This window comes from Hemicordylus capensis, chromosome 3 (assembly GCF_027244095.1).
Source record: "Hemicordylus capensis ecotype Gifberg chromosome 3, rHemCap1.1.pri, whole genome shotgun sequence".
Lineage (NCBI taxonomy): Eukaryota > Metazoa > Chordata > Lepidosauria > Squamata > Cordylidae > Hemicordylus > Hemicordylus capensis.
In genome coordinates this window covers 147016334-147039699 of record NC_069659.1, presented here as the reverse complement: position 1 = coordinate 147039699, position 23366 = coordinate 147016334, and the positions used below count along the sequence as shown (strand labels likewise).

General features: G+C 42.1%; 2 protein-coding genes across 8 annotated transcripts in view; one reads left to right on the top strand and one right to left on the bottom strand.

Moving 5' to 3' along the window:
- The window catches only part of TPP2 (tripeptidyl peptidase 2), a 61878-nt gene extending 41981 nt beyond the window's left edge, over nt 1-19897 (top strand). For 2 of the 4 annotated variants that reach the window (XM_053308620.1, XM_053308621.1), the window contains 6 exons: nt 11693-11838; nt 11976-12072; nt 14199-14329; nt 16989-17196; nt 18571-18690; nt 18947-19897. In XM_053308620.1, coding sequence (XP_053164595.1) covers nt 11693-11838; nt 11976-12072; nt 14199-14329; nt 16989-17196; nt 18571-18690; nt 18947-19036 — 792 coding nt within the window. In that variant the 3' untranslated portion in view covers nt 19037-19897. Of the gene's footprint in view, nt 1-9954; nt 10046-11692; nt 11839-11975; nt 12073-14198; nt 14341-16988; nt 17197-18570; nt 18691-18946 lie in introns of those variants that run through there. The other 2 variants (XM_053308622.1, XR_008319301.1) reach the window with 2 other exon arrangements.
- METTL21C (methyltransferase 21C, AARS1 lysine) overlaps nt 19514-23366 on the bottom strand; it is a 50035-nt gene continuing 46182 nt past the window's right edge. For all 4 annotated transcript variants that reach the window (XM_053308625.1, XM_053308624.1, XM_053308626.1 and 1 more), the window contains one exon: nt 19514-22887. In XM_053308625.1, the coding sequence (XP_053164600.1) occupies nt 22493-22887 (395 nt within the window). In that variant the 3' untranslated portion in view covers nt 19514-22492. The remainder of the gene's footprint in view (nt 22888-23366) is intronic.

Below are 23366 nucleotides of genomic sequence, written 5' to 3'. Positions count from 1 at the left end.
GACTTGGTTGGATTCCATGCCCAAGATATCTCATTATGCAAATATTCCAAAATCTGGAAAAGTCCAAAATCTGGAACACTCCTGGTCCCACGCAGTCCGGATAAGGGATACTCAACCTGTAGCTGAAAAGGCACTATACTTTAGTGGTAGTTTATGTTTTTGTATCTTCTTGGTAAATAAAACGTACTATCCAAGCTGAGCAAAGTGTGTGCATTTTTTGCAGAGGTCTAGGTTTCCTGGAAAATACTGATCTTTTTGGTGGCCTGGTATGACTCCCAGCATTAGGCTCTGCACCTGCAAGGTAGCCACCACGGAAGGATTCATCAACTCCTCATAGTGCTCTGAAGCAACAACCTGACAGGAGCGCTTGGTGCCAAAGTGCTGTTTCCCTCAGTTCCTTTCCATCCACCATTGTGTACACTTCCTCAGGGATTTGTTCCTTGGTTCCTAGAAGAAACGATTGAATAAATTGATTCGGCTTTGGGGTCTTCTGGAATGTGTTTTACTTCATTTTTTGCCTAGTGTTTGGATTTGTCTGCTTGATTTTCTGGCTTTGGAGTTTCAGACTGCTTCTGACTTGGAATTTGCCTTACATTTGGGTTGTTTGCTTCCAGTCTGTTGGACTCAAGAAAGACCTTTTAAGAAGTATTCTTCTTGCCATTTTGTCCTCATCTGACCAGCATGATTTGTGCCTTCTGTGCCTAGGAGAGGACCATATTGTCTGCTCCTGTAAAATTTGTCTAAAACAGACCCAGAGAAGTCAGGAGTTGCATTGCACAAGACCACCTTGCACCTGCCAACCCCGATGCCGTCAACACTTTTGTCAGCACTTTAGAAGCAGAGTTCGACTCCTAAAACTCCACCCAAGTCTTCCTCCAGTGCTCTTTAGAGAGAAGCCACAGGATCTCTCTAAAGAGTCCCACCAGGAGAAGCAAAAACAGGAGGAAACCAAACTTGGACAACCCCAAAACGCCCAAAAGCACTGTTGGTGTTTTCTGCTTCGATGTCGACCCCGCCTTCTGCTGCGTTGACATCGGCCAAATAGGCTCCTCTGTTAGCTGTGCCACTCTCGCTTCTAGTTTCAACACCTTCTGCTTGGACATAGACTACTGTCAAACGTTTCTCCACATCTATGCTGTCTTCTGTGTCACAGCGTCCATTACCTTTGTCGGTACTGCTGATGCCTTTTGCTGTGTCCAAGTCATTGGTTCAAAACCGTCATCGTCTTCTCCTGAAATTGTCGAGAGATCTTCTGCACCGCTGTCAACATAGTGTCTTGAAGACTCAAACATCAATGTCCTTCGGTGCTCCAACTTTGGCATTGATCTCTATGGTCCATCCTGCTCCACGTCCAACTCTGCTGCCATCAGAGCCCCTGGTGGCACAGTGGTAAAAACTGCCGCCCTGTAACCAGAAGGTTACAAGTTCGATCCTGACCAGGGGCTCAAGGTTGACTCAGTCTTCCATCCTTCCGAGGTCGGTAAAATGAGTACCCAGAATGTTGGGGGCAATATGCTAAGTCATTGTAAACCACTTAGAGAGCTCCGGCTATAGAGCGGTATATAAATGTAAGTGCTATTGCTATTGCTATCATTGACCAAGCCCTTCGTCCTTCTTTGATACTGGGTTTATGTTGATGGCATCAAGGGATTTTCCTCTGATGCCAGACTTTGGTTCTATCTTGGGCTCTCCTTTTGACTTGGTTGGGATCAGCCTTCAAAGGATTTTCTCTACATGGACTAAATATTGAAGACGGGTCCAATGTTGGAACGAATGCCAAAGATACCGTCTGCTTCACCTGCCAAGTTGACACCTGTTGCCTCTCCTTCTCATCTTCCTTCTCTGTGAAAGGAACCACTTTGCTTCTCCTTAACAATTCATTTTCCATATTGAATGTAGGATAGGAAGTTTTCGGGACCCAATATATGGTCACTCCGCTTCCTTATGATTATGAGGAATTTCATATATGGAAGTCAAAAAAATTAATCTCCCACTGCATCTCAAGGGCAGGTCTCTGGATCCTTTCCCTTCATGCGCCCCATGGATCCTCAACCTCCCAGCCTGCCATTACACTTCCTCCGCCTGCTCCTCCATCCCATACTCCTCTTCTGCCTGAGTACCCTGCTGCACCATCATCACTCAAGATGCTCCCAAACAGATGGCTCTCGGATGAGGATTATGTCTCAGCCTTTGAATCTGATGATGATTCCACTATCACAGAAACTCCCTCAGGAGCATCGCCCTGTGATAATGTCCTGAACAACCCTTTGGACTTTCCTGCCGAAGAGACCCAAGTCTTACAGGATTCAGGTCTCTGAGATGGTGAAGATTCTTGGGCTGAAGCTGAAGTCACCTACCAAAACCTCCTCCAAACTCTTTAGTCATGGACTGTGTGCTCTCTTCCAAACTGGGTAAACATTTGGCTTGTGTTGATAAGGAGGGCAGGGAGTTGGACTTCATGGGATTAAGATCTATTCATCTTCCTCCCTCTGCATGAAGATCTCAAATTACATGGCAAGTATGGCCAAATTCCATTCTTCCTTCGGGGGGTGGGGGCGGCGGCTTTAAAACGGACATGCAGAAATATAGCAGAATTCCATTTGAGCCAAGATATTGCCCCTGTAACTCTGAGGAGATCGAGTCAGTTGCACATGTGTTCCTGCGATGTGTCTTTTATATAGGTCTTGGGAGTTGGTTAATTGACCTAGTTTTACATATCCTGACAGGACGAATTCTATGTCAGATATTTGTTAACAGATGCAAATCCATCTATCACATACACAGTTGCAAAATTCTGTTCTGCAATACAAATTTGACATGATTTGCTCACTTATTTATTTATTTATTTATTTATTTATTTATTTATATTAGATTTATATACCGCCCTTCCAAAATGGCGGTTAGATCCAATACGGCTATGTTTTAAATTTTACATTTGTGTTAGATGTTTTGATACTGGTCAAAGACCATAATAAAGACTGACTGACCGACATGGAGAATGCTCCTGTATTCTTACAAGCATGACTCAAAGAGCTTCTCTCTAAGAACCAGTCCCTCAGTACGGCCAAACATCTCACCAAGACTGAGTCTCATATGTTGGCCAGTGTCATTTCGTTGCAAAGACTTGCCCAGCTTCATTCATCCTCACTCCAGCAGGATATGCGGGACAAAATCAAATATTTGTCCTTTGATCCCAAAGGCCTTTTCAGCACTGAAATGGATGATGTGATGAAGTGCACAAAGAAGTCCAGGTTTACTGCCTAGAATTTCACTTCTACTTCTAAACCTTGCTGCTACTCCCAGTGGTTCTGTCTACGGTTCCCTACAGTCATTCAGAATGCAGGGACTACTGTCATTCTTACCCTCAAGGCCAAAGGCGACCATTCTTACCAACGCACAAAGCAAATTCCGAAGCCCGTAGGCCCAGACGCCTCTAAGCAGAACCCTTGCCCATGGCTCTTGCTTCTTCCTCTGTTCAGTTCACCCCCTACTTAGTATCCTGGGATCTTATCACCTCTGATGCCTAGGTGCTAAGTATATTCTCCACTGGCTACGCCATAGAGTTCCTTACTTTACCTCCCTTCCTGGGAATAAAATATACTTCTGCAACTCCTACACTTTGAGCAGAGGTACAAGAACTTTTATCCAAAAGACCATTATCACCAGAGACCCAATGGGCAGGGTTTTACTTCCAATACTTTCAAGTTCTGAAAAAAGATGGCGGCCTACGTCCTATTCCAGACCTCTTCTCCCTGAACACATTTCTACAGACCAGGAATTTTTGGTTGCTGACATTACAGCACCTTCTTCCCCTGCTATCCGGAGAAGAGTGATTCACCACTCTAGACCTGAAGGACACCTATTTTTACATCTCCATCTGCCAGTGCCACCAGAAATATCTATGGTTCACCATGAGGATCAGGTTTTTCATTACACCATTTGTCCATGGCTCCTCACATGCTCATGAAATACATGAATGCAATAATTGACCATTTGTGAACTTGAGGTATATCCAACGTCCCTTTTTATACAATTGGCTACTCTCCTCACACGACAGGTCATCTTCTTTTGGACCATATTGCTGAAGTTCTGTCTCTATTGGACACCCTGGGCATCCAGATCAACTGGAAGAAGACAAACTTGTCCACCCAACACTCCCTTCCTTACATAGTACCTGTACTTGCTGTGAGCCTCAAGCACGCATTTGTCCTTTGATTTCCAACTGACAATCTGGAATACTGTTTACTGCTTATGCTCCAATTCAACAGACTGCTCAATTTGCACAGTGCTTCATGGCCTCTTGTATGTCAACGATGGTATACACAAGCCTGCATATGTGTCACCTACAGCTATGGCTACTCTCTGTGTTCCAACTGAATGTAGATGACCAGGGTCTCCAACTGCTAATTCCCAGGCCTGTCTTGGACTATCTTCTTTGGTGGACTCTGCTGGAGAACTTCAGCACCACCCTATCCTTCAAACCAACTATGCCCTTAATTTCTGTCACAACAGATGCCTCTTTGATAGGCTAGGGTGCCCACTTTGTGGGCCTTCATGCATGATGCCTTTGAAACCATTAGCAGGCATCCCTGCACATCATTTTCCTCCAACATATGATGGTCTTCCTGGCTTTAAAGTCTTTTCTATCTCTCTTGTCTGGCAAAACAGTCCAGGTGATGCCGGACAGTACCATTCTTTAACCATGGTCACCAAGTCCATGTGCAATCTTGCCATTCAGATACAAGACTGGTGCATTCGCCACCGAATCCACCCTCTGGCTCTGCATATAAAGGGTACTGACAACACTTTATCAGACAGCCTCAGCAGATGAACCAGCACTTCTTGCCAGCATGAGTGGGAACTTCATGACAATGTCCTCTCTTTTCTCTCCAACAGTGGGAGACTCCCAAAGTTGGACCTCTTTGCCACCCAGGAGAACAAGAAATGTCCTCTTTATTGTTCAAGAGCTACAGTGGGTATGGGGTCTCTGGGAGATGCTTTCCATATTCCTTGGACGGGGAAATTTTTCTACCTCTTCCTGCTCCTATCCAGAGTCATGAGCAGAATATTACTTCAGGGGACGAAATGCATTCTACTCACACCATGGTGGCTGAGGCAGCCCTGATTTCTTCTCCTATTCCATTTGTCTCATTGCTCCCACCATTGTCTTGGGCACTGTCCGCACCTCCAACAGAACTACGGTTGGGTGCTTCACCATAGTCTCTGGACCCTGAATATGACAGCGTGGAGGCTGAACTTTTTGATAATATCTTTCCTCATGAAAGGAAGACCTCCACTAGGCATAATTACAGCTGTAGATGGTAACTTTTTTTATTTATGCTCGGTCCAAAGGCTTCAATCCCACCACAGTCTTTGTCAAAAATTGCTTTACCTCACTTCTATCAAGCAGATTGGTCTGTCTAATTCTTCTATCAAAGTATGTATGTTAGCCCTATCTGCTATGCACCCTGGTTGGGGCTCAACATCTGTTTTCTCTCACCCAGACTGCAAGCAATTCCTGAAGCGCCTGAACAACCTTTTCCCCACAGTCAAGACAACCTGTAGAACCCTGGAGTGAATATTTGCTCACAGAAGATCCCTTTGAACCCTAATCTTTGGTCTCCCTCAAGTTACTCACTTTCAAGACCATATTCCTCATCGCCATCACAACAGCAAAAAGGGTTAGCAAACTCACTGCTTTGAGAGTTGATGTCTCTTATACTACCTTTTATCTGAATAAGGTGGTGATGTGTACCAAACTCTCCTTCCTACCTAAGATTGTGTCAGATTTCCATATTAACCAAGGCATTGCCTTGCTCACCTTTTTTTCCTCTAAGCCAGTGTTACCCCTTGATTGTTCCTTGCATTTCTTGGATGTTCAAAGACCTCTTTTGTTTTACATGGCCCGCACTAAAGACTAACAGACTTTTTGAGACCAACCAGTCTCCAGGCATTGATTGTCTGAATGGTTGGTTCAAGCTATCTTATTCTTTTGTGAGAAACAAGGACTTTGCTGATTTCTGCTATCAAGGCTCATTCCACAAGGGCAATGGCTACTTCAGCTGCTCACCTCCAGAGTTAGCTTCACTGAAATCTAAAAGGCTGCTACTGGTCTTCCAAACAACCCTTTATTAAACACTATGCCTCTTACATCTGCTCTGAGGCTGGTTTTGGGCATTCTGTCCTAAAGACGTTTCTTTAAATCCTCCCTCCTTTCTCTTGGGAGCTAGCTACTCACCCAGTGTTGGGAATGATACTGGGCCACCACAGAGATAATCAGGTTGCTCATCTGTAACATGGTCTTTGGTGGCCTGGTATCATCCATACCACCTACCCGGCATCTCCACTCATTGGGTGCTCTTACCTTCTTTCATTTCCAGTCTCTTCTGATGAAGCTTCAACTCAATGTCTTCCATTCAGGAACTGGGGGAAACATCGTTCTGGTGCTTAGTGCGCTCTGCACACGAAGGGCAAGGCTTCACAGTGCTTCAAGGAGCTAACTTATCCTTTTGCAGTGCCTACTGCACAGGCACAAAGTCCTATGTTATGAATTATACTAGGCCACCAAAGGATCAGTCACAGATGAGCAGCCTGTTTATATTTCTAGAAAATATATTCATTCTCTGTGAGAGATCTCTGTTAATGAGTGTCTCTTGTTTGCTACTTATAGTGAATGGTATGCATTGAAAGCTCTGAAGAGAACACTGTGGGGGCAGGGAGTATAAATGCAGAAATAAAATTATCTGCCACTAGACACTCAGATCTATTTCTCCATATCAGCTTCATCAGGGAATGACATAACTTACCTAAATGCCTGCCAGGAGGCAGTAATGGACTGGATGAGGGATAAACTGAGGTTGAATCCAGTTAAGTTGGAGGTACTGGGTGGGGGGCAGGGTTGGACTCGAGCAATGGTTTAGAACCACTTTGCTTTGGGAAAATTGGAAGAAATGGCAGATCTACATATAACTATGGGTTAATTCTGATATCTGATTGGTCTGCCCTCACTTAGGGAGGACAAACAGGATGTCTACCCTCAGGTCCCTGATTCTCTGCGGCCTGTCAGATGTATCTTCCAAACTGGCCCTAGGTTACTGACTCTTGTGGACATTGTAGCCACCAATAAAACATTATGCTTGTAGCCGTATTGTGCTGAAATACTATCTGCTGGCTTGCTTAGGACTGATAGAAGTCTAAAGCATTAGACATTTACTGTTCTCCCGGTACTTTACTAGAAAAAGAAAATAGTGGCCAATATCCACAGTAACCCTGTACTGGCATGCTGGGTTTTCTGTCCCAGAAGAGAAGTGTGATCTTAAGCAGTCTTATTCACTTCCATCTGCAGCCTCCTGGGGGAAATTCAGGGACAGTTTCACGAGGCCCAACTCTCAGGGACATCCGTTTCAGAGACAGGCAGACACAGAGGGGGAAGGGCAGATTACTGAAAAATGGCACACCTTGTATAGCACATTAGAGCAGGGTTAGTCTGGATGTCGCCTGTTACTGCTGTCCATTGGCTAGTGATAGCAGCTTTATATACTTCTCAAATGTTAGAAAGTAGTATGGGAGGAATAGAATCTTATTATCTACCCTAGCAGACTGCAAGTTGCTTCTGCTTGTGGTCATACGGTTTTCACATTAATTCTTTCATGGAATTAAACTACTGTAACTGTATCCTTGCAAATAAAATGTCAAAGAGAAAATGTCAAATAAAATATCACCCCCAGCACATACCTCCAGTGACTGTTGCTGGTGTCTATCTTGTGGTTTTTTTCGAATGTGAGCCCTTTGGGGACAGGGATCCATCTTATTTATTTATTATTTCTCTGTGTAAACCACCCTGAGCCATTTTTGGAAGGGTGGTATAGAAATCAAATTAATAATAAATAAATAAATAAATAAATAAGCGGATTCCATATTTGCAAGTGCAAAGTCTGCACATAGTGATTCAGGATCTTCCCTCCTTCTTCAGGATCTTCCCTCCTTCTTGTTAGAACAGGCCCTCCTATATTAGAAGGCATTTCCTATGCCAAGTGAAGGAAAGGAAACCAGCGTGTTTCAGGGAATGCATAACACAGGCATAAAGACTATAAAACCAAAGCAAAGCAGCAAGCACTTGGCATTCTGGCTTGTGTGCAAAAAACAAAACACCACCTACTGCACATCACTTTCTGGAAATAGTATGCTCTCCCTATTCATTTAAGCAGAAGTTGGTAGTTGGTACCACTGTGCACAAATGTCCTTGTGTACTGCAACCTGGCATATTGCCTGTTGCCATTATATGCAGCAGAACCTTGTTCTATATCCATTGGTGGTAGTGTTGTCAGCTGTTTGTAGTGGCATAATGGTCGTTGCTTAATAGCTCAGCTTTTAAATGGTAAGAATACCATTCTGAGATCTAGCACACTGCTGGTTGCTGAGCCTTGTGCTCTGCTCTGACCATCTGGTGCTGTAATGATCTTGCAATGTGCTTCATTTGGAGTTGATCACTATGTCAAACTTGACATAGTGATGGCCGACCTGTGCGCCACATGAGCTTTCTGTGAAGACCCTACAAAGCACAGTGCGGTTGAGGTAGTTCTAAAAGACAGGAGGAGGAAGCTGACCTTTCTTCTTCTTCTTCTTCTTCTTTTTTGCCTGTACTTCTCTTGAAATAGCTTCTTTCCGGCTCTCCCCCCCCCCCCACTGGGATGTTTTGAATAGAAGTAGCCATTACTGGAAGATAAACACTGACAGGATGAAAGGTTCAACTCCTCAGATGCCCACACTGTACTCTACATCTTGCCCAAACCCCTCTTCAACTTTTTTGTAGGGTTACATATTGTATTGTGCTGCTATTATGATTGGTGCTTTGAGACATCTGTTTAGGGTCAGCCATGGGATGAAGGGCACGTCTTCACTGAGTGTTCTGTGATCTGAGGAGTTCTGGTGGACAAGGAGTTTCTTTTATTGGCTGCCCATCCAAGAGGGAAACATTGATAGGAACATGTTTGTAGCTGAGTATGAGAAATTGCCAAAATGGTGCATATGACAAAGTCCAGTGAGTTTCTTTATGGACACTGCTGTGCTAATGAAAGGAGGTTTCTCTTGGCTTGCTGCTGCTGTGATCTGAATAGGAAGGCACTGGTCTGACCCTGACTCTTCAGTCATGGTAATGGGTAAACAAGCATTTTAGGAAATGGAGGTGGGGTGATATCTCTTGGTCTGGTTAACACTGAAGGCTCTGTATTTGGGAGAGAGCTCACAGGTGGAATCTACTGTGGGGCAGTTGGTGAACCAGACCATAGAACTTGGTAGAATGCCCCAACCTGTGATCTGTATAGGCAAAGTTCAATGTATACAAAGGTTAAGTTTCTAAATCTTGTAGTAGTATTCTAGAAGAACTCTAGTTCACCAAATGTCCAACATTGTTTAGCATTTCTATGCTTGCAGATTGTAATTGGATATTGGGGTTGTTTAGATGCCATTTGATTCAGTTTTTAAAACTAATGTAAAACCTGTAAAAATGTTTTTTTTAATACATCACAAAGGTACAGCTATACAGGGATGGTATCTGGAATCTGTATCAGAGGCCTGATACAGACTAGACATACCTTACTCATGCATAGTTTCCCTCAACTCACAATAAGGCTGTGAATTGCTAAAACATGGTATAGAATGCCTCATATTTTAACTGCTGCATCAATATAAAAAGTGGCTCTTTTGGGACCTCTTTGCAGCTTTCGATGCCCTCAACCATGGTATCTTTCTGAGTTGTCTGAAAGAATTTAGATTGAGAGGCACTGTTTTACAGTGGTTTCTTTCCTACCTCTCAGGAGATTCCAGATCTGCCTGTTAGGGATCCTCCAATGCTTTTTAACATCAACATAAAACCAGTGGGAAAGATCATCGGGGGATTTGGTGCAGGGTACTATCAGTATGCTGATGACACCCAAATCTATTTCTCCATGTCAGTTCTCATCAGGAAATGGCATAACTTCCCTAAATGCCTGCCTGGAAGCAGTAAAGGGCTGGATGAGGGATAACGAACTGAAACTGAATCAAAGTAAGACAAAAGTATTTATTGCGGGGTGGGGGTCAGAACTTGAGAGATTGTTTTAGATCTACCTGTCCTGGATGAGGTTACACACCCCTAAAAGGAACAGGTACGTAGTTTGGGAGTACGCCTGAATCTGAACCTCTCCCTGATGTCTCTCAGGTTGAGGCAGTGACCAGGAGGATTTTTTAATCAGCTTTGACTGAGATGCCAACTGCATCCATTTCTTGAGATAAATGACCTCAAAGCAGTGGTGCATATTTTGGTAACATCCAGGCTTGACTACTGCAATGTGCTTTACGTTGGGCTGTCTTTGTATGTAATCCAGAAACTGCAGTCGGTGCAGAATGCAGCAGCCAGGTTGGTCTCCCAAGTAACCTGGAGAGATTGTATTGCTCAGATTTTAAAAGACTTTCCTTGGCTGCCAATATGTTTTTGGGCCAAATACAAAGTGCTGGTTATTAGCAGCTATACAGCCCTTAACTGCTTGGGCTTATGGTATTTAAGAAAAGCACCTTCTTCATCATGAACCAGGTCACCTGCTGAGACCATCAGGAGAGGTCCAGTTGCAGTTCTCCTTGGCTCGTTTGGTGACTCAAAACTGGGCCTTCTCCATGGCTGCCCCGGGACCTTAGAATGTGCTCCCTGACAGAATAGGAGCTTCCCTTTATCTAGCTACCCTTTTAAGAAAGCTCTTAAGACATACCTGTTTCTCCAGGCTTTTTTACTTTGTTTGTTTTAATGGTTTCAGTTGTGTTTTTATGTAAATCACCTGAAGATGTTCTTCATCAGATGGGTTATAAGTCCAATAAATACATAAAGCTGATCTTGTATCGTTGAATAAGACTGTGCTGAGATTATGCTGAGGTCACTGATACCCGACCCCCACCCCTGATAATGTGGGCATGCATGATAATACACTATTAATCAGGTCTAATTGATCCCTGTGCTTTGTTAATAATGAAATGTTCAAAAACAGGTGGGGATGGATTAAAACACCACCGTTGACTGCTAGTCTATTTCATGTAGCATATATTCTGCATAAAGAGAGTCAATTTTATAACACTTTGTGATCAACTTCTCCAAAAGCATAATAGTTGTGCAAATATATTAAACCCTATTTTAGTAAAGTCCAACAGTGTTAAATGTATGTACTGTTACCTCCACTTGATCTGTTCCTCTCCCCTGCACCCACCCTCAGTATTCCCTAACTTCCTATCCAATTGTCTGAATCAAATTTCACTACATTGATGCTAACAGGATTTTTAATTGTTGCTGTTTTGGGTAGCTCTGTTTGATGCACTACTTTATTATTTTAAAAAAGCAAGAAAGCTACAAAGGAGGACGTATGTAATTTGCATAACAAGTAGGGATGCAATCTAAACCAATCTTTTGATGTCTCTGTGATGAAAATAGTTTTCATGTAAGTCTGCTGGTTGATTATTTAGGATCACAATTTCAAATATGTAAAAGAATATGCCTGCTCATTTGAACTATTATCTGATTATAGAAACTAATCTATTCCTCTGTGACTTCAAAATATACTGGAAGCATTTATGTAGATTACAGCTCCCTTTTGCTACTTTAGGGTATGCTATTTAAGAGATGAGATTCTATTTCTGTTTTTGACCGGGTTGCATACTATATTTCTCCTAGGATGTGATTCCCGTTCATTATCATCTGATCCCATCACCAATAAAAAATAAAAATGGAAGCAAGGACAAGGAGCTAGAGAAAGAAAAAGATGCAAAGGAAGAATTTGCTGAAGCTTTAAGAGACCTGAAGATACAGTGGATGACGAAGTAAGTTTCTGCAGTTCCCCTAATGTCAAACTGTGTGCTTCATAGAATGAAGAGATACATTAATGCAGTCTGAATCTCTGTTCCACTCTCTCAGAAACTGCTCAACTGTCACTTTCACTGCCATTATATCTCTTTAGGCTCGATACCGGTGACATGTATAATGAATTGAAGGAAGCTTTTCCTAATCATCTCCCCTTGTATGTTGCACGACTTCATCAGCTGGATTCTGAAAAGGTGTGATCCATTTATTTATTTTTAAAGTAAGCCTTGTAGTTTTAAGTCTACTCTCAGCCAAACTGTTCCACCCTGAAGTTCTCTCCTTTGAAATTCTTTACAGATCCATAGGCTTGAATTTATTTCTCTGGGCAGTCTGGAGCTATGAACTGGAAAGCCTCACTTTTTGTTCATAGTATCTGTACTTGTACAGATCATTGCTTTGGCAAGGTTAATTATTTGTGGGCATGGCTATTTCTTCTCTTACAATTCTATAAGGAGAATGATTTGATTCATTTGCTGCTGAATTTCAGAATCTTCTAAAGTAAGAACTTGCTCGCAGAGGTGGCAAAAACCACAAAGCCATACACTTGTTAGTCTAAACATGGTGTTTTATGAACTGTGCTTCATAAGTGCCCACAGAAGTCATTAACTGATGACTTCTGTGGGCACTTATGAAGCACAGTTCATAAGAAACCCATATGAGAAACCCATATGGCAGCCCATATGAGTACCACCTGGGGAAACACCACAGGCCCCATAGCAGAGTACACACGTGGACAAACTTGTTGATACCCTTACAGCTCATTGAAAAAGTGTTTTATGCCTTCTGAAAAGTGATTAAATGAAAAGCAATTGTCTCATGTATACCTGCATGCCTTTGATATGTCATCAAGTAAAGCAAAGCAAGTGTGAAAAGAGATAGTTTTGTTTATTCTACAAATATATTCTAAAGTGGCCTGGACACATTTGTTGGTACCCCAAGAAAAGATCATAAATATTTGGATTAGAGTGATGTTTCAAATTAGCTGTTTTCTTTCATTAGTATCACACATGTCTCCAATCGTGCAGTCAGTCATTCAGCCTATTGAAATGGAGAAAAGTAGTCACTCTGCTGTTTGGAATCATTGTGTGTCCCACAATGAACATAAACCAGAGAAAGCAAAGGAGAGAGTTGTCTGAGGAGATCAGAAAGAAAATTATAGACAAGCCTATTAAAGGCAAAGGCTATCAAAAAGCCAGAGTGGAATCTATGGAAAGTACTGAAACATGCAGTTTCAACAAGAAGTTTCAAACAAGAAGGCACCCTTCAAACCTGACATAGCTGGAGCAGTTTGCTCAGGAAGAGTGGGCCAAACTACCTTTTGACAGGTGCAGAAGCCTCATTGAGAGCTACAGGAATCGCTGTTTGCAGTGATTGCCTTAAAGGTTGTGTAACAAAATATTAGGTTAAGGGTCCCATCATTTTTGTCCATGCCATTTTCATTTGTGTTATTATTTGAAATATTCTGTTGCACCAAAACTAAAGCAAAGTCTGACTTTTGTTAAATGTAGAATAAACAATGATGGGTGCCAATTACTTTTGTCAGTTTCAAGTTATTTCAGAGACAGTTGTGGGTTCTTCTCTTTTTCGTGGAGGGGTACCAACACATTTGTCCACATGTATATGTAAGACAGAAGGGAGTCATTTATTTTCCACCACAGAGCTTGGGATGCAAACACTGAGACCTGATTCTCAGGCTCTCTCTTCATCCACAGTGCACCTGTTAACATGGCACACAGTTGTCATCATGGGCATTTTTCCATTGGAAGGCTTGGTTTTTTATTGTTGGATAGTAACCTGTCTCTGTTTCTCCTAGCTTCCTGTTATTCCTGATGCCCCTAAATCTCAACTGGCCCCTCTCTTTTTATCCTCTGTTTCATGAATTCCACTTGTCTTAACATATATATTTTTCTTTTTAATATATGAATGAAAAGATTAAGGCTTCTAAATCTTAAGTTTTTGCTGCAGGAATAGTAAAATTTTGGCTTTCTGATTGAAGAATGTTCAACTTGAATACAAAACTGTGGAACCCTCCTTGAGTCTTCTTTCATTAAAGCTAAAAATGAACACTGCTTAAATGTTCATATTATTTCAGCAGGAGCTTGATTTGGGAAATTAGAGTAAAAGCAAGTTGACACAAGGAGGAAGTCTTTGCATTGCTATGGGCATTTCCTCTAAATTGTGGGGCATGAGTTGTGGTGTTTGGTTCTAAAACACAAGCATCACAAAGACAAAGTCATGTTCGTGTTTGCTGGTCATTGTATCCCTAAACATATGTGTAAGAAAATGTCAAGTCAAACTTCTCCGTATGTGTTTCAACTAGGAACGAATGAAGAGACTGCCTGAAATCATCGATGCTGCCAATATGGTTATCTCACATATTGATCTAACAGCCCTTGCCATTTTTCTTGCTATGAAGACTGATCCCAGGCCTGATGCTGCGACTATAAAAAAGTACCTAACCAGTAAATACTTGTTTCTTGCATCTTATTACTGCAGCCAGCACTAAGGCTGGTCCCCTCTTGAGTCTTAATTTAAAGCAAGTCTATTTTCACAATAAAATTCAACAGTGGCTGTAATCCAAAGCAAAGTTGAATGCATTTAAGCTCTTACAATCCTGTAAAGCAGGCTTCCCCAAACTGCGGCCCTCCAGATGTTGCTGAACTACAACTCCCAGCATCCCGAGCCACAATTTATTGTGGCTGGGTATGCTGGGGGTTGTAGTTCATCAACATCTGGAGGGCCACAGTTTGAGGAAGCCTGCTGTAAAGTGTGCATTTAGTGGCCCTAAAATACATTGAACTTCTTGTTAGATTGGCCAGTGACAGTTAATGCTTTGATTCAATACATCTAACTTAGATGTCAGGTGAAACTGGGTATTGGAGGCTGGGGATTTATGGAATTTGGGAATGATTATCAACAAGATTAGTATGCCAGTCTTCGTTCAATAATTGAGACCTGAGAAAGGTTTTATAGCTATTGGCCAACATTGTGCACAGAGGAATGTTGGCGTTGGAGCTATTGCATGACGTGAAAGGCAGCCCTGAAAATGCAGTGTGACAGGGCAGCTGCAAAAGGACTTAAAATGGTTTCCGGACAGTTACACAGTTCTACTTCCATTGGAAAGAGCATGTGGAACTACGTGGAAGCTGTGTTAAGTCATTCCGCAGCAGTCTCGTCACATTACACATCTGGGTCTGCCTTTCACGTTATGCAGCAGCCCTGACCGGTCCCTAACTCTGCTGTTGCTTTGCACAGAATGTCGTAGTTGCTCCTGAATGCTGAAACGCTCAGAATAATTTATGGAACGGTAAGATTAAGAAGTCTCTCCTGTGGGAATGAGGTTTTGCATTATAGTGCAAACATGACATTCAACCTTGAAATGCATCTTCAGTGCTGCAGTTAACAATGATCTGTGCTGGAAAATCGGTCGTCAAACCCTTCCCCCTCTCCCTGGTATCTGTCATAAAATAACAAAGTAGTCAATATTCTACTAGTAAAAGGGGTATGGGATGATGTGGATGCCAGATGAGTGGCAGAGCCGATCCCCCACTCCAGTTGGTGCAGGGTGGCGCACCACTCCTTAGAGCAGCTTTTTAAGTGTGGCAGTATCGGAGGTAAGCACATACGAATTTACCCTTGAAGGTGCCTCTCACCACCCACACACATACTCCCACCGGTGGCACTGCCACTGGCGCTTACCTCCCCGCTACCAAGTCCTTGCAGAGCTATCTCTGGAGATAGCCCTCAAAAAAGGGCTACATGGTTTCTGGCACCAAAACAACCTCCTTTAAGCCAGGAAAGAATTGGGCTGAATGGGGCTGATTTGGTGGCAGCTGTTGGACTAGAAACTTGGTCTTTGGAAATGAATCCCAGGAAGCACCTGCGTTTGTGCCAGAGCAACACCACTGAAGCTGGACAGTCCTTGAGTTCTGTAGGGCTGCATCTCTGGAGATGCTGAATCCTTGTATCTGCTGCCTTCTACTTCTTGATTATCCAGTATACTAGTCTCAACTGCCTGGGAATTCCCAGGAGCTGAGTCAGATGTGCTTGCCTATTGCATGGCAGTTCTGGGTTATGGGAGGTAGCACTGAGGGGAGCAAGCTGAAACTACCTCTCTTCCTGACCTCTTATCTCTGCTGTCTGCACAGACCTAAACTGGAGAAAACGTCTCTTGAGACTCAACAAATTGGGGGTATTCTAACTGCCCTAATTGTGAATAAAGGGTAAAGTGTGCCGTCAAGTCGATTTTGACTCCTGGTGCCCACAGAGCCCTGTGGTTTTCTTTTGGTAGAATACAGAAGGGGTTTACCATTGCCACCGCCCATGAGATTATGCCTTTCAGCATCTTCCCATATTGCTGCTGCCTGATATAAGTACCAGTGGGGATTCGAACCGGCAACCTTCTGCTTGTTAATCAAGCATTTTCCCATAGTTAGGGCTTAATTTGAACCTGGACTAGTAATATTAGGGGGAACTTGATGTGTGTGCATCTTTCATGTGAGAATTCTAAGTGTTCTATCTAAGACTTAACTGAGTAAAGCCTGTTCTAAGATAGTAGGAAACGGTTCTTACTTTGCGACTCACAGCTTGTTTCCTGCTCACTGTGTGTCCCCAAATGTTGATGGAGGGCGGAAGACATGGATGATGGTTTCTTCATCTATACACAGTGTTTTGTTTCATCTTGTTCTGTATAGTGCAGACATGGTTTAAATGGTCTTGGTGTTGGAGATGGGTCTATTTAATATACCAGTGGTGTAAAAAAACCTGAAATAATTGCAGAGAGAAATACTTATACAACTAGCACTGCAGTTGCTAATGTGCTACTCACTGTTCCCTCTAAGGCATGTGCACATGCGTGCGCTCACAAGTTTCTGATGTCCGCTCAGTTAATTTGAGATCCCACTCAGGTTGAATTAGGAAGGCCCCCACTCTGAATGCATGTGCACACACAGTGCTTTGGTACTGCCGCCCAGAACAAAACTTATTCTGCACAGAGACGAGAAAAATTAGAGGGACCACTAGATCTACTTAGTGTACTCCATGAAAACTCTTAACAGAAGTTTTTGTTGCACTGTAAATGCAATTATTCTTTTGTATGCTTCCAACTTAGTGAGATGGAAAAGCAGAAATCTACATTAGTAGATGCCCTCTGTCGGAAAGGGATTGCCTTGTCAGACCAGATCCTGCAGTTACAGGCCCAAGAAGGGGCTGTATCAAGTGATGAGGAAAGTAAAGATGACAGCCAGGAGAGCAGCTTGGATTCCTTGACAGAAACTTTCTGGGAAACGACAAAATGGACTGACCTGATGGACTCCAAGGTATTGGAGGTGGGGAGGGGAACAGCAGAACTTTTTATTTAAAATGATAAATGAGGGTTTTTTTGTCTTTTAGTTCTCAGTTTTTAGCTTTTTATTAACTTTTTATTTGCAAAGTTTAAAACTTGTAATTTCAAATGTGGTTTTAACCTGGCCTTTGAATTCGTTGAATTTTATTAAACAAATAAAACAATGGCAGGGGAGACTCCATGCAAATGCCACTGTTTGTCATTATTGCAGCACCCTGCTCGCCCCATTCCCAGGGAGAGTAGGATACTGCAGCAACAATACACAGCATCATTTGCACAGAACCTCCCCTGCCATCACTGGGAGTGCTCTCAGGCTGGTGAGTGCCATGGAATCAGCAACCCCGCATCCCTTTTGGATGTGTGGCTCACTGCACAGTATGCAATTGATCTTGCATGGATCCATTGCAATGTAGCTTGCAATTGATCTTGGTGATACAAAGCAATTCCATGGTATCCCTCTTCCTTCTGACACTGGACCCTTTCAGGTTTTTTAATCTGAATTTATGCTATTGCATCAATTTACCATAAGCAACTTGTTATATTAGCAGAAGCAAAACTGACCAATTAAGTCTCAGTTAGTGGCCACTGGTAGACCAATCCATCCAAGAAGGCTTCAAAGTAACAATTTCATTGAGGTTCAAAGCTAAATGCTGCACACATGGTAGAATGGCAGCAAGGAGGAACTGCAGTGCCAAGGAAACACAAGAAGCTTCCAGCTTCACTTCAGTAATCCTCCACATTTAGTCCCTGTACAATAGCCTGTGGGTGAACAAGCTTCCACTTGACCAGCAGAGGACTAGCATCCCTAGGCACTGCCTACCATTTTCTTTTGCCACTGCTGCTCCTTCTCTTCAGACAGCTCTCTAGGAGATAGTTTCTCCAAATACAGGTGGAGCAGAAAGGGCACATCACCATCCCACAAAAGAATATCCCAAGTGCCCAGTTACTCTTTGAACAGCCTCTCACTCTTGGTGTTTGGGTTTCAGTTTGGTGCAAGGCAAGAAAGAGATTGTAGATTCAGGTTTGGTTCTGGTTCATTGGGAAAAACACACAACTGAATTCTGGGCTCAGTTCAACTTCCAGTTAGAAAGCAGTCTGTTTAAAATATTTGGAGCTGTGAGTTTAGAGTTTGTGGTCTCTAACTCCAATAGTATTATGAATGATAAACCTTAGAGTAACTTTACAATACCTACAATCAGTTTGATCTGAAAGTGTCTCGCATTTCTGGGTCTGACAGTGCCACAGTAAAATCCAAGGAGAACGTGTGCAGATAAACTTTATATACCCCAGGTGCATCTTCATCTACTGGACTTTGCTTTTCTTTAAAATCTTATTTTATACACTATAGGTGTTACCATTTGCCTATAAGCATGCACTGGTAAATAAAATGTATGGAAGAGGACTCAGATTTGCAACAAAACTTGCAGAGGAGAAACCCACCAAAGAAAACCTGAAGAACTGTATACAGGTAAATGGCCATTATTACATCCCCAGACGTAATGGCTGCATGCAAATTTCAGACGTAATGGCTGCATGCAAATTTCAGACGTAATGGCTGCATGCAAATTTCACTCAAGTGTTAAAAGTTATAAAACCATATTACACTAAAATGGTGGCATTCCAATAACTGCAGGGAATCGTATATGACATTTTATAGGCTTGGTTTACAAGATATAAAATTGGGGAAAGACTTAATACTTTGCTGTTAATTTTTTCCCCTTTAGCTCATGAAGTTACTTGGATGGACTCACTGTGCATCTTTTACCGAAAACTGGCTTCCCGTCATGTATCCACCTGATTATTGTGTGTTTTGAAATATCTGCAGTTGTAAATTTGAGATGTTCTTATATTGATTGGATATAAAGATATGTGATCTTACTGGAATGCATGTTTTCATCCATTATTGAATGCTTAAATGGTGTGTATTAAAGAAAGGACAAGGGGTTGCAGTCTGTTTGCTAGCTTAGCTCCTGACACCAGGGAGCCTGTTTAGACATTTGGCATTTACTTTCTTGAGGTAGCCCTTGGTTCCTCTAGAAATAGAAACATTAACCAAACCGTTTGCATACATCACATTGCTGGCAATGGATGTTTCAGAATGGCCAGCACCAAGACTTAGGAAATGAAGGTGGAAAGGTTTTTGCATGTGTATGTGGTTCTTAAATGTTTGTAATTTTAGCCACAAGCCTGTACAAGCTGTTCTTTTTACGATGAGCAGGGTTTTAACATGTTTAAATGTAAGTTTTTTTTCCAATTTATGAAGGCCTTAAAAAAAAAAGCTACATCAAGAGTAGCAAAAACCTTATTTATTAGACTTAACAGTAATGGAACTTAATTACCAATATCACTTGCAAGAGTTTACATTTTGAATTTTTTTAAATAAACGTTTCACACTCACTATAAATGTATTCTGAATTGCTGGTGCAAAGGTGCTCTTGAATATCTTCAGCTTGGAGATATTCTGCTTCACATGGATATTTGAGTGTATCGGGATAAACTGATACATATATAATGTCAGACAATTAACACTTAATCAGGTATTGTAAAACTTATACATACAGATATGTTTAATGTTTGAGAAATGTAGAACTGCAGAATAAATGTGCAAATTTCAAGATCAAAAACTTGCACTCTCATACTTCAATTTTTAATAATAAAACAAGTAACAAAGCTGAGATCTGTCCTAATTTTTCCAGATTACATAATGGAAGCATTAAGTCAGTGTTTACTTTAGAGCAAATAGAGAGAAAGCACTAAAGAACGAGAAGCATATATGACTTCATGGAGGCCAAGTAAAAAGTTACTGGCTGGCATCCAGACTAAATTACTCATGAGTAATGCCACTGAAATTAATGAGGTTGGTCATGACTAACTTGTTTCATTTCCAAGGGGACTGCTTATGAGTATTTTAATCTGGATGCCAGCCACTTTTCAGCACTGGGGCAAATAATATTGGTCAGAACATATATTTTATGCTCTGTTAATGAATCTGTTTTAAGTCTTGTGGGGTAGGGGGGAAGAGCCCCATTTGGAATTTGCTTATTCCTGTAGTCCTGTGAAAACATTGCCCACATTTATGGCCCTAGGCCTAACCGAAATGCTCTGGCTTCATCTGCATATCTTGTGTTACACTACAGCCAATTTGGTTTAATGGGTGCTTTGTGTAGTCAGTGGGGACTTGCTGTAGAATAAAAATGGCCGTCTCCTTTGTTTTAGCAACAGTTGGAGCTAGAGCCATTACTGTGGCATTCCAGTTAAGTTTTCAAGCCTAATACAAAACATTTTACTAAAATGCTTACAATGTGATAGTGCACTTGAGTGGTGTGCTTGCTACACCTGTACATCGGGTATATCCGATAGCAATACTGGAACATTATCATTGATATTGGAGATACTGGAATATTCAAAATCCATTTTAGATTGGAATTGTTGCAATAACTATTGCAATATTGGGGCGGGCGGGCAGGACTACCAGAAGACAAAATGGTGTTGGAAATACATTTTTTGATGTCCACTCAGTTAATTTTAGATACCGCTCAGGGAAGGCCCCCCCCCCTCTGAATGCAGGTGTGCACTCACTGCCTTGATACTGCCGCCCAGAATAAAACTCATTCTGCACGCAGATGAAACAAATTAGAAAGAACCCTGCTTTAGAGAGTTAGAGCAATTTCCCCCCCAATTAGAGTTTGAAAAATGGCTGCCAGCTTCTGCCATTTGACTTCTTTGTGCAAGAACACCTCGCCAAATAGGGAAGTCTGTGAAACACAATTCGAGCAGCACATCCCCTACATCTTTAACAGAGAGGAGAGCAGGTCCATACCTGCTCCTCCACTGCTCGCTGCCACAGGAAGTTTGGGGGCGCTCCCTCCAACTATTATTGTGCACCGGCAAGGAATCTCCCAGCCGCCCTCATGTGACACCAGCACACACATGGCCTCCATGCATGCGCAGTGGTCACTTGCATATGCTGACTATGCAAATGGCGGCCGCACACCCATGTGCTGGTGTCATGCGAGGGCAGCTGGGAGAATTCCTGCAAAAGTGCACAATGATAGCCTTGGGGCAAGTGTTGGAGGAGCAAGTATGGACCTGCTCTTCTCCCTGTGTGAGGGATGTGCTGTGATTCAAATCTTGTTCTGTGCACATCCCTGTCACCAAACCCAAACCACTCCCTATCCGCTGCCATTATGGTTTTCAAAGGCTCCCCCCCCACCTTTGGTTGTCTTTGCAGTAGGATAGGTGTGGGAGAACACGTTTGGGGAACCATAATAGCCACTGTTGGGGTTTTGGGGAGGTGTGGCAATATGTTCTTGCACAACACCACCATTTTGTCAAACCTGAAAAAATGATGCTCTGCAAGAACACTTTTATCAAACCTAAAAAAAAGTTTCAGGGAACCATAATTGCAGCAGCTGAGATCTGCAAAGTGCCAGCAGTGCAGGTGACATTCCCTGTGATCCTCTGATGTGACATCACTTTTCTACCATGATTCTCAGATGTGAGTACAATTTTGACTTGATTCTTAAAAAATCATTAAAAATCAATGCATGGACCAATTTACTTAAATACACAGAGTCCTGTTATTCTGAACTACATCTGTGCCAAATTTCAGAGCTCTCTGCCCAGCCATTTCTGGATTATGGTTTTATTCTTTTCCCACTGTGGCGATTTCCCCCTGATTTTTATCAGATTTCCAATTAGAAATCTGATGATACCATATCTGATATTTGCAAGGGTCTCAAAATCTGATTTCAATACTTATCACGGCTTGGATCTGATACTTGATCATGCACAGGCCTAGTCCATGCCCTGTGAATCATTGTATGTAGAGTATGTATGCAGATTGCATGCAGAGGTAAAGTGCATTCAGAGCTAGAAGCTATGCATTTCATACCTCTTGCACACACAAACTGGGATAGCACGTGATAATTAAGTATTGTGTTCATATAAACACTTTAAAATTGATAGTTATCCTCTCCCACAGGTGAGCAAGTAGACTTTCACAACTAGTATCTAGATTCCAAGTTCCCTCCCTGGCATCTCCAAGATAGGGTTGAGAGAGATTCCTGCCTACAATCTTGGAGAAGCCTCTGCCATACTGAGCTAGATGGACCTACGGTCTGACTCTGTATATGGCAGCTTCTTATGTTCCTATGTACTTCTTTTTTTAAAATGGACCAGACCATAATGAAACAGAGGGTGTTACTTGTAAGTACTATTGCTTTGTAATCTTGAGGCTGTTACCATTGGATCAGAATTTTTTTCAGATTTTAATTTTCTCTTAATGTGCCTTTGAACAGCTTGACATTTGACTCTGGAAATTCTGCTAGATGTGTGATATTGAATATGTTGCTGAATCTGTCCAAAAAGTCATAATCTGTGCTGAATCTGAATTTGTTTGCCCATAACAAGATTGTCCCAGGCTGACACAAGTAACCCATTGTGGCTAGCAGAGGCTCCAGAGCAGTATGGTGATACACAACATCAGTAGCTATAACAAAATCATAACGGTGGGTTGACTTGGGGAAGTCTTCATTGAGATTCTCTCCCCAAATGAGCTTTTTAACTTCAGGCTTGGGGACATTTGCGTCTTGTGTGTTTCTTGAAATATTGTATTCCAAATTTGCAAGTACTTCTGGTAGATCAGTAGCTGTGACAAAGGCACCTGTAACGGAACAAAATTGTAGTCAGTATATAATCTAGCCTGTCTCTTCCTTCAGGTTAACTGTTTCTATTATGTTCAGTGTAATAATTACCGCTTGGCTTCTCTGCAGACAGCAGGTGCAAGCAAAAGGAACTAAAGGAATACAATAGCCTCTGGATAAAACTCTGCAGATCACCCTCTGCCATGAATGAATAATTAGCATTATCCATCTAGAAAGAGAATATCTTCTCTACATGTGCACCTACATCTTTTAAGGTCAGGGCAGCTGGTTTCAGTAACATTTGCAAAAGGTGTGATTGAAAAGCAGAAAAAATAAGCTCTTATTTGGACTCTACCTACAGGTTAATAAATGTAGCCATTCTCAATTTGGATAATAATCTATGGCATTTATATACACTTATAGATAGATGGACAAAATACAGATTTTCAGTAGGAAATGTGATTCAGTAAAAAATGTACTCTCCACTCAGATAAAGCTG